The sequence below is a fragment of the Panthera onca genome, chromosome C1 (assembly GCF_046562875.1).
Source record: "Panthera onca isolate mPanOnc1 chromosome C1, mPanOnc1 haplotype 2, whole genome shotgun sequence".
NCBI lineage: Eukaryota > Metazoa > Chordata > Mammalia > Carnivora > Felidae > Panthera > Panthera onca.
This window is the reverse complement of record NC_138346.1, coordinates 37,638,072-37,653,992: the sequence shown is the minus strand read 5'-3', so window position 1 is coordinate 37,653,992 and position 15,921 is coordinate 37,638,072. Positions and strand designations below refer to the sequence as shown.

At 36.0% G+C, this 15,921-nt stretch overlaps 1 protein-coding gene across 2 annotated transcripts in view; it reads left to right on the top strand.

Moving 5' to 3' along the window:
* PLCL1 (phospholipase C like 1 (inactive)) overlaps positions 1-13,302 on the top strand; it is a 333,051-nt gene extending 319,749 nt beyond the window's left edge. For both annotated transcript variants that reach the window (XM_060622790.3, XM_060622791.3), the window contains exon 6: positions 11,603-13,302. In XM_060622790.3, coding sequence (XP_060478773.2) covers positions 11,603-11,785 — 183 coding nt within the window. In that variant the 3' untranslated portion in view covers positions 11,786-13,302. The remainder of the gene's footprint in view (positions 1-11,602) is intronic.
* The last annotated feature ends 2,619 nt before the right edge of the window (positions 13,303-15,921 follow it).

Here is a 15,921-nt window from a genome sequence, read left to right as displayed (position 1 = left end):
TAGGAGCTCGTGGATACTGCAAGGAGAATCAGTATCCCAGGGAGCTGAGAACTAACAAGTCCTCACATTAATAGCATCCTTTAAAATGTACACCTAGTGCCTGTAATGAATTTGATTCTCCCATAATCTTCTTTTTTGGATCTGATCATGATGATATCTTTAAAATGAAAACCAATTATCTTCTCCACACTTCTCCCATTCATGAGTCTTCTACCATTGCTTTTATATTTCACTTTTCTGAAAATTTGGCTCAGATTAAAATTATTAAATTCTTGCAAACGCCGTATATACCTTGAAGGCAAAAATCAGACGTCAAAGTATCAGCACAAAGGAAGTATTTATGTGTGGGACATTCATGGGGTTTTATCACAGGATTTTTTTTCTTATTTACTTATTTAGGATTTTTTTCATTTTTAAACCAAATCGCTCTTAAGCTATTTTTTTCTTCTCCCCATTTCTAAGATCTATTAGATCACATGTACAACATATCATGTAATGTACCTCAATGCAAAGAAAAATAATACAGTGAAGAAAAAGCATCTGTTGGCCTGGGAAGCAGGCAGTATTACTTATTTCCTTCATACTTCTTTTCTGTGTGAACTTAGGCAGTATATTTACTTAGTATTCTTCACCTGTAAAGCTGAAAAAAATGATAATTGATCTTCAAATATCTCAAAATATTCTCAAAAATGTGAAGTAGTTGCCAAGAACTTTTACTTAGCAGAGGAAAATGATACTGTCACTAAACGATACTTCATTGAGTGTTTTCCACTTTCATTGTTTTTTCTTCAGTATAAACCCAAGGAAACAAAAAAATTCTACGTTGGCAAAATATAAGAGAAAATGGCATGTATTTGGCCATTTTGGTGCTATGTCACAGAGGCAGTATCCTACTAAAGCACTCTCCCATCCTATCTCTCTCTGTGTCAGCAAGACTATAGGAGGATTGAGGACTCAAGGCAGGTATCAAAAGATCCTTATATCATATTTCACTTGTTATAAGATGCCAAAAAAGAAACGAAGATGCTTCTGTGTCTCAAATTGTTGCTCAGATGTGTCTTAAACAGGAGAGACTTGTTTGATCCCCTAGGCTACATGTTCTCACCACATCACCTCCCTGTAAGCGCACGGCACCACTTGTGATTAGACATAATTTTATTTTTGTGGCTTTTGGATTTATGCTTTTATCCCTAACTAGACCTCAATTCTATGCGGGAGGAAAGGGCATCTGTGCTTACCGTCTTACCCAGAGTCTAGCCCTGCAGTTCTTAATGCGTGCAGTACTGCCCTCTAGAGGGCACTTTGGAAAATTGAGGAGGTGATGGAAGAATTCTCTGGAGGTATTTAGTGGGAGCAGCCAGGAATGCTGGGTGTCCTGCACTGTGCAGGACAGGGCAACATAAAGAACAGTTGCCCTCATCTTGCAAGACTTTAAGTCCTGCCTTACTAAATCATCTAAAATCAGAGTACTTTAGTACACGATATTAATCTTTTTACAAGAAGTTATGTGAAAGGCCCAGTATCCGAGGAAAACATAGTTACTGAGAGGCATGTCTAAATGAATGAAGATATTGTTTCTAAATTATTGAATAATTTATTCACTCTGGGAATTCTGTCTACTTAATCGTATGATTGCTATACAGTAAGCAATTTTGGAACAAACTGGGAAGTGAGTTACTGGTTTTAATTTGATACTTTGTTATTTATTATTGACAATCCATGGTAGACATCCCACAGTGTCCTGTGAAGTAGAAGCTGATATCATCAATCACAAGAAAAATATCCTTTGAGATACCTTTGAAGATTTGGCAGCTCTGGTAGGGTGTATGAGTATTATTTATTTGCTCACAAGTGAGACTCTGGGTAAGACGGTAAGCACAGATGCCCTTTCCTCCCGCATAGAATTGAGGTCTAGTTAGGGATAAAAGCATAAATCAAAAGTACAGACTATCAGACTTTTTCTCCATGGTGAGAGTCTGTACTTGTCTTGGTATGTTATCCCTATCTTAAAAATTTTCTTTTAATATTTTTATTTTACTTTTGAGAGAGAGACAGAGTGTGGGCCAGTGAGGGACAGAGAGAGAGGGAGACACAGAATCTAAAGCAGGCTCCAGGCTCTGAGCTGTTGGCACAGAGCCTAATGTGGGGCTCGAACTCACGGACTGTGAGATCATGACCTGAGCTGAAGTTGGATGCTTAACCGACTGAGCCACCCAGGCACCCCATGTTATCCCTATCTTAATTAAAGTTATTTTCCTTTCTTCTTTTATTATATGCAAATAGGTGTGATCTGTTGCCATTATTTGTTTTTATGCTAGTGTCTATCTGGTGCATCTACACTGTCATTTTCCTATATTCTTTGTGTGTGTGGAATGGCATCTGATCTCTTTGTTTCTCTGTTGAATTTAATGAATTCATATTAAGTAAGTTCAGGCCCCTGCCTACTTCATTATGGTTTCTTGTGTGCCTGCCTGTTTAAATATTATAATACATATTATTTTGTTTTAAATGACCATTCTTTTATTTCTCTTTACAGTGTAGCTAGGATGCTATTTTTACTTCATTTTTAATGTATATAACCAGCTTATATTAGTTTTGACTTTCATTGTATGATAGTAAAGGGAGCCTTGCAAAATATTCGTTTTAAAGAACCTTGGTTTTGACAAAGCTGGGACCCACAAGTCAAAGACAAAATGCCTTGTGTATAGAATATGTTTAATAAATATTTGCTTGATGAACAAATAGATGAATAAGGCAAAAGTGAAGACATAAATCTTTGTTGATAGTTAAGGGAGACTACCATGGCTCCTAAATCAAAGGAAGGAGGTGGGTGTGTCTTCGTTCACACACGCAAAGCTGAGAACGACATACAGTAGGGACAACAAATGGGAATTGGAGGTATTGAATTCTATACTTCTTAAGTTCTGGTCAACAAGTGCATCTCAGTGCAATAGATTTTATTGAGGAATGCAATGTTACCCATCACGAATGGCATATGTTGTCAGCACTGTTGCTGCTGGATTGTTATTACCATTATTATTATTATTATCACAGTAAGTTAGTTAACACATTTATCAACTCACATAGTTACCTTTTTTTTGTGGTGAGAACTGTTAAGATTTACTTTCCTAGCAACTTCCAAGTATATAATACGGTATTGTTAACTGTCGTCACCATGCTGTATGTTAAATTTCAAGAACTTACTCATCTTGTAATTGAAAATTTATACCCTTTGACCACCTTCACCCTTTTTCTCTATCCCTTGCCCCGGGAAGCCATCAAACTGCGTTTTGTTTCTATGAATTCTGTTTTTTTTAAGGTTACACATAAAAGTGAGATCATCCGGTATTTGTCTTTCTCTGTCTGACTTCATTTAGTATAATGCCCTTGAAATGTCTCCATCTTGTTGAAAATGGTGGGATTGCCTTCTTTCTCATGGCTGAATAATATTGCATTATATATGCAACATCTTTTGAAATGTCATTAGATGCTATATATAGTATATGAATAATATATTAAAGAATATGTATATTATATACATATATATTAAAGATACATATATATTAAGGAAGATATATTAGAAATCTATTCGTTTGATGGACACTCAGATTGTTTCCATGTCTTGGGTATTGTAAATAATGCTGTAATGGGCATGATGGTGAGAATATCTTTTCAAGATCCTGATTTCATTTCCTTTAGATATATACCCAGAAGGGGAATTGCTGGATTATATAGTAGTTCTATTTTTAATATTTTTGAGGAAGCTCCATGCCCTTTTACATAGTGGATGTACCAGTTCACCTTTCCAGCAGTGCACAGATGTTCCCTTGTCTCTATATCCTTGCTGGTGCTTGTTATCGCTTGTCTTTTTGATAATAATTATTTTGATATTAGTTATTCTAACAAGTGTAAGGTAGTTTTGAGTAGCATTTCCCTGATAATTAATGGTTGAGCACCTTTTCATGTACCTTTTGGGCATTTGTATGTCTTCTTTGGAAAAATGTTTATTCAGGTCTGTTGCCCATTTTTTAATCAGATTATTTATTTTTTTGTTATTGAGTTGTTAAATATATTGAGTATATTTCTATATACTTCTATATATTTCTATATATATATATATAGAAAGAGAGAGAGAGAGAGAGAGAGAGAGAGTTCTTTATGTATTTTGGATATTAACCTCTTATCAGCTGTATGGTTTGCAAATATTTCTCCCACTCAGTAGGTTGCCTTTTCATCTTGTTGATTGTTTCTTTTGCTGTGAATTGCTGTGAAGAGCGTTTTAGTTTGATGTTGTCCCACTTGCTTGTTTTGGCTTTTGTTGCTTGTGCTTTTGGTGCCATACTGTTTTAATTACTGTAGTTTTGTATTATAGCTTAAAATCAGGAAGTGTGATGCCTCCAGCTTTGTTCTTTCTCAGAGTTGCTTTGGCTTTGCAACCTTTTGTGATTCCATGTGAATTTTAGAATTGTTTTTCTTGTTCTTATATTACCATTGGAATTTTGATAGGGATTGCATTGATTCTATAGATGATGTTGGGTAGCATGGGTATTATAATATTAATTCTTCTAACCCATAAACATGAGATATCTTCCATTCATTTGTGTCTTCTTCAATTTCTTTTATCAATATTTGGTAGTTTTCAGTGTGCAGATCTTTTACTTCCTTGGCTTAATTTATTTTTAAGTATTTTATTGTTTTTGATGTTATTGTAAATTGGATTGTTATTTTTATTTCTTTTTCTGATAGTTTATTGTTAACCAATAAACAACTGATTTTTGTGTGTTGATTTTGTATCCTGCAACTTTAATGAATCCATTTATTAGCTCTAACAGTTATTTGGTGTAGTCTTTAGGGTTTTCCATATATAAGATAACGTCTTCTGCAATAAGAGAGAATTTTGCTACTTCCTTTCTGATTTGGATACTCTTTCTTTCTTTCTTTCTTCTCTCTCTTTCTTTCTTTCTGTCTTTCTTTCTAAAGTTTATTTATTTATTTTGAGAGAAAGAGAGAGAGCAGAAGCAGGAGAAGGGCAGAGAGAGAGAGAGAGAGAGAGAATCCCAAGCAGGCTCTGTGTCATCAGGGCAGAGCCCAATGTGGGGCTTGATTTCATGAACTGAGAAATCATAACCTGAGCCGAGACCAAGAGTCAGATGCTCAACTGAGCCACCTAGGCTTGCTTTCTTGCCTTTCTTTCTTTCTTTCTTTCTTTCTTTCTTTCTTTCTTTCTTTTTCTCTTTTGTTCTCTTTTTCTTTCTTTTCTTTTTTTGCCTAACTGCTCTGGCTAGGATTTATAGTACTATGTTGAATAGGACTAGTGGGAATGGGCACCCTTGTCTTGTTCCTGATCTTAAAGGAAAAGCTTTCAACCTTTCACTATTGAGTATGATGTTACTTGTGGTCTTGTCAGATATGGCCTGCGTTATATTGAGGTGTGTTCCTTCTATACTCAGTTTGTTGAGAGTTTTTATCATGAAAGGATGTTGAATTTTGTCGAAAGATTTTTATGCATCTATTGAGATGATTGTGATTTTTATCTTTCATTCTATTACAGTGATGTAATTAAAATTATTAGTGAGTAGTATTTAAATAATGTTAAATGACTTCCTTTATATATACACTAAACAATACAAAGATAATTTCTTCTATATTAAAAACTATTTTTAAAAAAACATGGCTAATGTAAAGGTCTTATGCTTAAGACGCAGTTACCATTTTGAAGTAAATAGGGTTCTTCATTCCTTCAACATTGAAGTTAGTCAAGATTTCTTGATGAGAAAGATATTGTAACAATGGAGGATGTTATTTGAAAAAGAAATGTGGAAAAAGATCTTATTTGCTAGGTCTTACATATGCTTTCAAATTTAACTTTCAAATATAATTTCCATTATGTTGAATTTCAACAGATTCTAACTTCAAATTTTTTTGTAGTCTTTTGAATAATTGTGGTTATTAGACATGTCATGCTGCTTTAGTTTGCAATGTTGTCTTCTCTTTGAGAAGTACAAGAGAAATACCTCTGTCATGACATCACCACATTTTTGATCTGCTATTTTAATTTCTCAAATGAAGGACATTGTAGTAGTTATTTCTACCTCATTGGAGCAAAACATTTGACCTCTTCAGATAATACAGAAATTCCCCAAAAGCATGGTTTTTGAACTAGTAAGGTGGTAATAGGGCACCACCTACCACTACATGGTTTTGTCCAACAAATGGTAGCTGGAACAAATAAAGAGCTGTTAATTCCACCATACTGTCTATGGTTGACTTTTACTATAGTATTGTTGTCCGTGGCTATTGACACTAACTGTAGGTGTGGACCCCCACATGAAAGAATACCAGCGTATTGAGTATGTGCTGAAAAATACCCATACAAGTCTGCCAGGAGACAGAGCTACATTTGTTTATGTGTGTGGATGTGTATGTGAAAGCTTCTTTAAATATTTGTGGTGTGCTCTGAGATGGCCCACGCATTTCCTTCACACGCGACACGGACACTAGTCGTGATGTTCTCCTGCTCTTGTATGCACTAATAACACAAGGGATAGTGCAGTTCATGGGAAAAATGGGTGTGGAGGAGTCATGGATGTCTTTGGTAAGTTATTCTGCCAGATTGTAGCCAAAATTATTTTCAAATTAGTGTTGGGGAGGGGGAGGGAGCTGCCTTTCTTAGTAAGAGGAGGAATAATACAAATCCTAAATATCTTTTGATAAGTAATAAAATACATTGCTAATAGATAATTTACAAATATATAACTACTAAGTTTACTTGCATTTAAAATTCCAGCCCTTTTTATGATTGTGATATAATGAGATAATCTATGCAAATTTGCTTATAGTTCATATACTAAGTGTTCAATAAGTGTTAGCTTCTGTTTTGGATTGTGATGATATTTTATTGTCAACAATAAAGTCATTGGCAGTAATAAAAATTGTAGTGGTATTGTACAGCAGCCCCATTTACAGTTTAAATTGCATCAGATATTTCTTGACTTCCAGGATTTTAATTGCAATCTAATACAGTTGCAAGGATTTGGTTATGACTGCTTAATCTCTCTTTTTTTAAAAAAGCTAATTAATCATCACTAATTTTTAGATTCAAAACCTCTATAGTGATCTCTCTATGGTTTTCTGTGATGCCAAGTGTTACTGTTTAAATGTGCTGGGATTTCCATGGACTCTTAATTTTGAGAGCCATATAAATGTGGAGGCTGAATTGTGGCTATTGCCCTTGAGACTTTCGATAGTCCTATTGTCCCATGAGCATCAGTCTGCCTGAGATGCCCTCTATTACTCTTACTTTTCTTTGGGTTAAATCAGTCCTCTTTTTTTCTGAAGCATCCCTAACATCAGAGGAGAGAAACCACAAATTGCTACGAGATCACTAGAATATTCAAACATCAGCAGCAGCTTGACATTTCTTTCAAGTTGAGTGTTCAGTGATCAAATTGTACATTAATTTTACATTTCAGGCCATAACAATCCCAGATTTGTTTGAGTATCTAATAATATTCAGTTTACATAATTCCAAGTAAAGTTCTCTTCTCTCCTTTTTCCTCCCCTCCCAAGACCTGTGTTTGAGGAAATATTTTGAGCATATTTCTTTAGAAACGCCTGTTACAATACTCCTTAAATACATACTACACGCGAATACCTTCAAATTGATTAGCTGATCTGAATACCTAATACATGTTGTAGGAAATGATACACAGGACAACGACGTTTTGACAGAGGAGATACTGCATAAGCTGGCTAGTTAGAAGTTTGAGAGGGCGTGTAACAGAGTAAAGAGAGGGATGCTAGTTGGCCAGGGGAAATTGCTGCACATATAAAGGGAAAAAGCACTAAAAAGGAATGCCAAGTTGGGAGTTGTTAACAATAAACTTCACTCTTTAATACAATAGTATAAGTCTTTTCTGGTCCTGATATCCTAATAGGGAGGACTCCAGGAGCCGCAGAACAGAAAGATGACCTTCATTCCCCCTTTTTAAAATAATAGGGGACAAAATTTTTATGTAAATATTTCAATGTAAAATCTTTATAACTTGGTCTTTCACTTTGTCTTCTTCTGTTAGTTAACAATTAAATTTCTCTTTCTATTTTTTTCTTCTTGTATCATTCAGCCAGGATGTGTCGTCTCCTGGTTTTTAGGAGATGATGTAGTTGTGTTTTCGTGCACTGGCACAAACTGTTTTCTCCAATTGGCCATTGTTTTCTAGAGAGACTGACTTCTGTGTACCAGAACCGGCACAGTCTGGCATTTGGGCCTGGATGCCACCTCTCAGAGCTGATGAAATGCCATTCTGGCTGATTAATTAGATACATTTCATAACCTGTTGCAGGATAAGGGACGTGAGAGCATTCTGCATTAGTAGCTTGAGAATTTTGAGATTTTTCTCCTTCTCTTACAATTAGGAAAGATGCCAATTTTGCTTTTGTGGTAATTTTAAAATGCTTTGTGAAAATTTCAAAACTAAAAGGAAAATGATGGGGCGCCTGGGTGGCTCAGTTGGTTAAGCGTCTGACTTCAGCTCAGGTCACGATCTCACGGTCCGTGAGTTCGAGTCCCGCGTCGGGCTCTGGGCTGATGGCTCAGAGCCTGGAGCCTGCTTCTGATTCTGTGTCTCCCTCTCTCTCTGCCCTTCCCCCGTTCATGCTCTGTCTCTCTCTGTCTCAAAAATAAATAAACGTTAAAAAAAAAATTAAAAAAAAAAGGAAAATGATGTCTTAAAAGTAACACTGAAAATGAGTCTGGATATGATCTCTTCATTAAGACAGTTTGGTTTTTAAAGGAATCTTTCAATTTGTAAATCCAGTAGCAATACACATATCTCTGTAAAACAGACTCTTGCAGGTGCATTTAAAAATGTTTTTGATGTTTATTTTTGAGGGGGGGGGTTGCAGAGAGAGAAGGAGACACAGAATCTGAAGCAGGCTGAGCTGTCAGCACAGAGCCTGATGTGGGGCTCGAACCCACAAACAGTGAGATCATGACTTGAGCTGAAGTCTGATGTCCAACTGACTGAGCCACCCAGCCACCCCACTGCAGGTGCATTTTAAGCAAATTAGTCAAATTTATCTGTTAACATATGTACAGTACCAGGGTGTTCATTATAGTAGTAGATTGCGATACTCGCTCTTTCGTATCACCTTATAGCATAGTTTACTTGTGATTATTTCAATTACAAACAGTTTTTCAACATATTTTCTTTAATCTTTAAAACTGTGAGGAAGGCAGAAGGATATTTTCTTGTTTATAGAAGAGAAGCCCAAGGAGAAATTGTTGGAGCTGAAAGCAAAACAAAGATAATCTGACTTGTGTCCCTGTCAGCGTGTCCTTGGTATACCTGATCTTCCTGACTCTAACTGTCTCCTCTGAGTTCTGTCAGACTTGCCACGTGAGCAGTGATTCTCTTTATATCTGTGTTGTTTTCATGGGTAACAATAAATAGGAGGCTTTCATGTGCTTTGTAGAGTGCGCAATTTTCCTTGAAGAGATGTCATATCATGTAGTGCTTGAGACTGCAGACTTTAGAGGGGCGCCTGGGTGGCTCAGTTGGTTTAGCGCCTGACTTCAGCTCAGGTCATGATCTCACAGTTCGTAGGTTCAAGCCCCACGTCGGACTCTGTGCTGACAACTCAGAGCCTGGAGCCTGCTTCAGATTCTGTGTCTCCCTCTCTCTGTGCCCCTCCCCCACTCACACTTTCTCTCTAAAAAATAAATTAAAAAATTAAAAAAAAAAAGACTCTAGAGCCCACTGCTGGGCTGTATTTGAACCCCAGCTCTACCACTTAGCAGCTGCATGATGCTGGGAAAGGTGACTGCTCTGGGCCTCAGTGTTTTTTCATCAATAAACCGAGAATAAGAAAAGTGCCTATGTTCTTAGGGATGTTGTGACAGTTGAATGAATGAACATATGTAAAGCATAAAAAAGAGTGCCAGCACAGAGTAAGCACTTCACACATTATTATGATTACTTAAGAATTGCATTTTTCAGAGTGGACATGACTTTATTTTGCAGTGTCCAGAGGGGACTCATTATGTCTGCATTAAACAGAACCGACTCCCCAAATTCTGCTTGTGTAGTGAATATTTTTCCCTTAGAAAATCCATCTCTATCTGACAGAGTGTTCATTTGCTTGCCTTGAGTCTTAGTCTAAAGTATAAATATGGTGTGTGGAATAGGGCATTGAACCAAGGTATGAGACAGGGACTTTAGTCCCAGCTCATTTACCAGCTGTGACCTTGGGTCAGTCACTAAACCTCCTCAGGCTCAGCCTCTTTTCTCCTCAGAAGAAGGCTAGACTATTAGACTTCCGAGTCCACTTATCAAATCCCTTTCTGTGATTGAGGTGATCGGGGCAAGTCCACTTTAACAAAAATATTAGGCAAAGCCCTCCTTATGCATCCCATTTAGTTAAGTCCTGTTATTAGAAGGATTTAGCTATTATTACATAGGTAGTATTGGGAAGTGCCTGTGTAGATTTTGGGGAATTAAATATTCTAAGGCATTTTAACACAAATTTCCTCATATAGCCTAAGGAAAAACCATTCATCAAATTAAACAGCGTATCATGGAGCACCTTGGATAAAATAGGTGACGTATCCTTTGGCTGAGTCTCTGCTTTGTGGAGCAATCAGTGTAAACTCCGCTTCTTCCCACATTGTCCTTTGCAGTTCAGGGTCACCTTACCAGGCACTGCAGTGAGAATGGAGAGGAGAAAGAGAAAGGACTCTTTTGTCTGTGCACCAGGGGAAAAGGTGCCGGCTTCCCCACACTTGCTCCTTCAGGCTTCTGAGCCAGCCTCAGCTTATACATCGATCATTATAACGAAGAACTAAAATGAGAAATAAAAATAAGGAGAAAAAGTCTTTCTTGAGCAGTGATGTAACTGACAGCTGATGATTTCCTGTGATCCTCCTTTACTTTTTGTTTTGAAGGACATGCTGAACCTCTGGAGCCTTTTTTCTCCATCAGCCAGATGGGAACACTGTCCTTAAGGACAATGTGGGTAAAGACAGAAGGAATGTGGGTAACTAATAACATTAAAAGACAGATTGCAAGGATAACCCAATATATAAACCCCAGCTCGCCAAGCATGGTGGTGTGTGATTTACGTCACAGAAGATGTTTGGGTCTGTAAACTCTTGTACACTGAGGGGCTGACTTAACTTTCAGTTCTTTGAGGAAGAGCTTCCTTCCTTGATTTCTCCCAAGCCTAGGAATGCTGGGCCTGGGTGGGACAGGGGTTGCAGCAGTGTGCAAAGTCTCAGACCATGGTGAGGGAAGGGTGGATTGTCCTCAGTAATTCAGAGGAGCCCCCCACCCAAGCCCTGAGGTTGCTCCTTATAACAGGAATCTCAAGGGGGTGCTGTCAACCACAGAGCTGATCAGGATCAGGTTGAGGTCCTTGGCTTAAAGAGCAAAGACCGTCAACAGTGCTAGAAAAGAACCTGGGGATAATGCCTTGAAAAAGTGAGCTCTCAGGGTCTGGGTCTGTTTCCTCACTGAGTAAGAGCACAAACATATAGAGTGATATCACTCAGGATATGCCTGGTGCATAACTTTCTTCTTTGGTGTATATTTCTACTTGTTTGCAGGGCCAAGGAGATCTGTTGAAGAATGCCAAGAATGAAGCTGTAGAAAACATGAAGCAGATCCAGCTGGCGTGCTTGTCTTGTGGACTTAGTAAGGCACCTAGCAGTTGTGCCGAGGCCAAGAGCAAACGCAGCCTGGAAGCCATAGAGGAGAAGGAGAGTGGCGAGGAGAACGGGAAGCTGTGACCCTGAGCAGTACCGACACACTCACCCATCCATCCTCTTGAGGACTCTGGTTTTTCTTTCTGGTTTTCTTTCTGTAAGCTTTTTAGAAATTCACAAAAAGGTACCCTCTATGGGGTATTGGACATAGACAGATATTTTCACAATGTCAGTATTTTAATGTAGTTAATTTATCTAAGTTAAAAGCTTTAGTAGCAGTGTTTAAAATTCTGAGATGAGTGTACATACCCATGTGTGGATGTGAGTGGGAGTGTGTGTGTGTGTGTGTGTGTGTGTGTGTATGTGTGTGTGTGTGTATGAGGGAGAGAGAGAGAGAGAGAGAGAGAAAGAGAGAGACAGAAAGTGAAGTGAGAGAGAAAGAGAGAGGGAGAGAGATTGAGATCCTGTGAAAATCTATTCTATGTTGCATTATTCATTTAGTAAGTTATTATGTTATCATTTTGGGACAAATTTGTTAATCTGAAATTCTAAAGAGCACTTATTATAACCTGTTGCTGTGTTTAATTTTACTTCTCTACCTTATTCATTTAATTTAGAGTTCTTAACATAGGTTATTATCAAAGGAAGCCAAATTTACCAGTGCATAGATGTTTTGATAGACTAAATATAGATTAGAAAAATTCCTAAGAATCACAGTAGAAATAAAAGTGAGTGAAAGATTAAAAAATGATCAGAATTTCTAAGAGAATCAGCAAAATCATTTCTTCACTTAGAAACTCTTTAAACTATTTATTAAATAAAATCAAATTTTAGAAAGTTTTTTTGTGGCTGTATATTAAACATGTATGATTTCAGTGGAAAAGCTGATCATAAGTGAATTTATACCCACCTACACGGAACTCTGAAACACAGTGAGAGCTCTGTTGTAATTAGGACTTTGATGTGACCTTATTTTCAGTTATAAAATGTCAAGGTTGAGATTTTTAGGAAGGCCTCATTCTTCCAAACTGGGAATCTAGCATTCATCTATAACAGACATGAGCAGCTAGGAGGTCTTGGCTTTTATTAAATATAATTTATTGTACTAAATTTAAATTTAAAGACATTGTTCAACCACATCATCATGTTGAATTGACATAAATTCCGTGAGTCAGATAACATCTTTGTGATGATTTAAGAGCTAACTTGTTACAAAATATGATATAATTTTAATACATGAACAAAAATATACATACAAAAGAAGCAAACTAATTAGGGTACATTTATAATTGCATCCAGATAATTTTTACCCTTATATCTTCATAAAGAACTTGAGTGTAATATGTTTGTTACTTCCACCAGAACTAAATGTTCTATGGTTATGAAAATATATTTATTTAAAACATTGCTTTTATTTTGAAAAGCTTCTTAATTAATTTGATTAACAAATACGCAAGTTTGGGGGAAACTAGGGAAGATAATTGTTAAAATTTTTGCAATTATAAGCATCTTCTATAGCTACTGTGTTAAGTTTTTTTCTGATTTCTTAACACTATTATGTTCATGTTGCACATTACTGAAAGTAAAGATATGAAACAACACTTTTATGGTTCTCTTTTATTATGAATTCTTTGAAAAGAGAAAAATAATGAAAATGAGTTATTATATTAAAAATATCTCAAAGGGTATGATATTTCCATGAACCAAATGTGAAATTTCTCCTTGGGTTTGAAACTGGGTGTTTAGCGAGGTTCATGAGCTCATTTTAAGGTAGGTTTTCAAGGGTACTATAATTGCCTGGAAAAATTTCTTTACACTCCATTATATTTAACCTGCACAGTAAAAGGAATAGTGGAATGTGGTATCTAACCTCCTTATGATAAAAAAAAGAGGTGATAGAGACAAAAACAAAATCCACTTTACATCAGCTAATTGGTTGGTTTCACCGGTGGACCTCTTCACCTCCCTGAATTCCATTCAGAGAAGTACATGCCTTTACTGCTGGTATGGAGAGGTGGGAAGAGAAGACAAAGGGTAAAAACTCTCAAAGAATATTATTAATTTCTTAATTTGAGGCTCAAAGCTAATCCTTAAAAGTGGCTTCCCTAGTTTATTCCAATTGTCCTAGAGCTCCACTTACAGGAGCTTACTCAAATCTTCTTGGACTGTTTTTGTTTTTAGTTTAAATAAATTGAGTCTGGGGGGAAAAAAGTATTTCTGAGAACATGATATGGGTTCCACCTCATCTAATGGTCCTTCTGGCAATGGGTTGTCTACCAGTCTCTACTCCACTGCATTGGGTCTGATTGCTAGCCAGGGAGTGAAGGGTGGGGCAGGGTGGAGCTTCAGATTTTGAGAATAGAGAAGTTACAAGGGAAACATATTTCCTATAATGGTCTTGCCTCTGGATGGAATTATAGAAACAAAGCAAACTTCTTACATTATTACATTCTACCAGTGTCTGTCTTCTTTCCAGACTTGCACTGTAGTAGAAAAATCCTCCTTCCACCTGCTTAGCTTTTGATGATGCTAGGAATGTAATGGTAGATATTAATTCAATTTTTGTTTATTAATTTTTACATTACCAATGTGATATGAAGCAGAGATGGTAGGTGTTATCACTGACAGAGCCACTGATAAAGTGAATGGAAGATTTGACTTTAGATTCTGGTCTGTCTGATTTTATGTGGAAGAGTATTTGTTCAGTGGTTTTGATTTTTTAATTTAATTCTCAAAATTTTAAACTAAACTATCAACTCTTTCCTTTATAACCACCAATGAAAAGAACATTATTGTATTCTTTGATAATAAAATACTAATGATCAATATAAAAATGCAATAATACAGATATATAAAAAAATCACCCACTAGTAACATTATGGATTTATATCCATTCAGACACTGTTTAGAGTTTATGCATCTAAATGTACTTTCATTTTTAAGAAAATTGAGATCACATTATATAAAGTGTTTTTTGTAACAGTCTTTCCACACAATAAAAACAATACATCATGGATCTCTTTCTATGTCAATGAATATATCTGTACATTGGAACTCTCAGCCTTTGAATGGAATCTAGTCCACAAATAATGTATTTTATGTGGCTGCTGAATCTTTTTCAAAAAGTTTTAAACAATAGACAACTTTTAAAAATCATGAGATTTCACATAAAAATTTAATTTTCTACTTCTAAGATTGGGTATTCTGACAACACTAGACGTCCTTCTGCACCTCCCCACATGTTACTTGTCATGAATTAATTGGAGTTGGCCTCTCCAAAAGAGGCATGTGCTGTCCAGTTTGCCAAAGAGCTTCTTCATTCGTTTATGTTACATCTTGCCTCTGTAGATGTCTTAGGTGGTGATTCTTGATCCAAATTAGTATTAGTGTCTTATTATGTGGATTACTATAATATATTAAACAATCCCCTATTGTTAGACTTTTCTCTCCTAATTTCTTGTTATGCAAACATTGCAGTGATGAAAATCATTTTTTCAAAGTGGTACAATTTTTTTCTTTAAGACAAATTTCTAGAAGTGGAATTTTTGGGTCAAAGGTTATATAGATGATTTTTAGGGATTTTGTGATACATTGCCAAATAGTCTCCAAAAAAACTTGTTCAATTTAAATTCCCACCAGGAGTTTATGAGAGTGCTCAAATCTTGGCTAATACCAAATGTAATTATTGTTATTTATGTCTTTGTCAATCTGCTAGCTTAAAAAATCTTATTTCTCTTTATCCTCTACTCTTTAGTGAGATTGAACACATATTAGTATATTCATTGACTTCAGATAATTTTATATAGATAGTTATAATTTTTCTGATTGCTTTTGAGTGGGATGGTAACTTTTAATCTGTTTATTATTATTTTTTAAAAGGCATTTACTTAATAAGAATATTAACCCTGTGTTTTTCATATATGTTGCTACTAATGTCTTTTGATATACATATACCTAATTTAATCCAAGCATGATTTTTTTTCCTTTATGATTAGTGTTAAGACATCTTTGCTGACCTATGCTTGTGAAAATATTATCCTATATTATCTGCTAGTATCTTTCTTGGTTTACTTTTCACATTTAAACCTATAATCCTCCTAGAATTGCTTTTTGTGTATAGTGTAAGGTAGAGTTCTAATTTCATCTGTTCCCAGAATGGATAATCAGTTGACCCAGCCCATTTACTGTAGATTGTTTTATGTCCATGACTCTGTAATGCC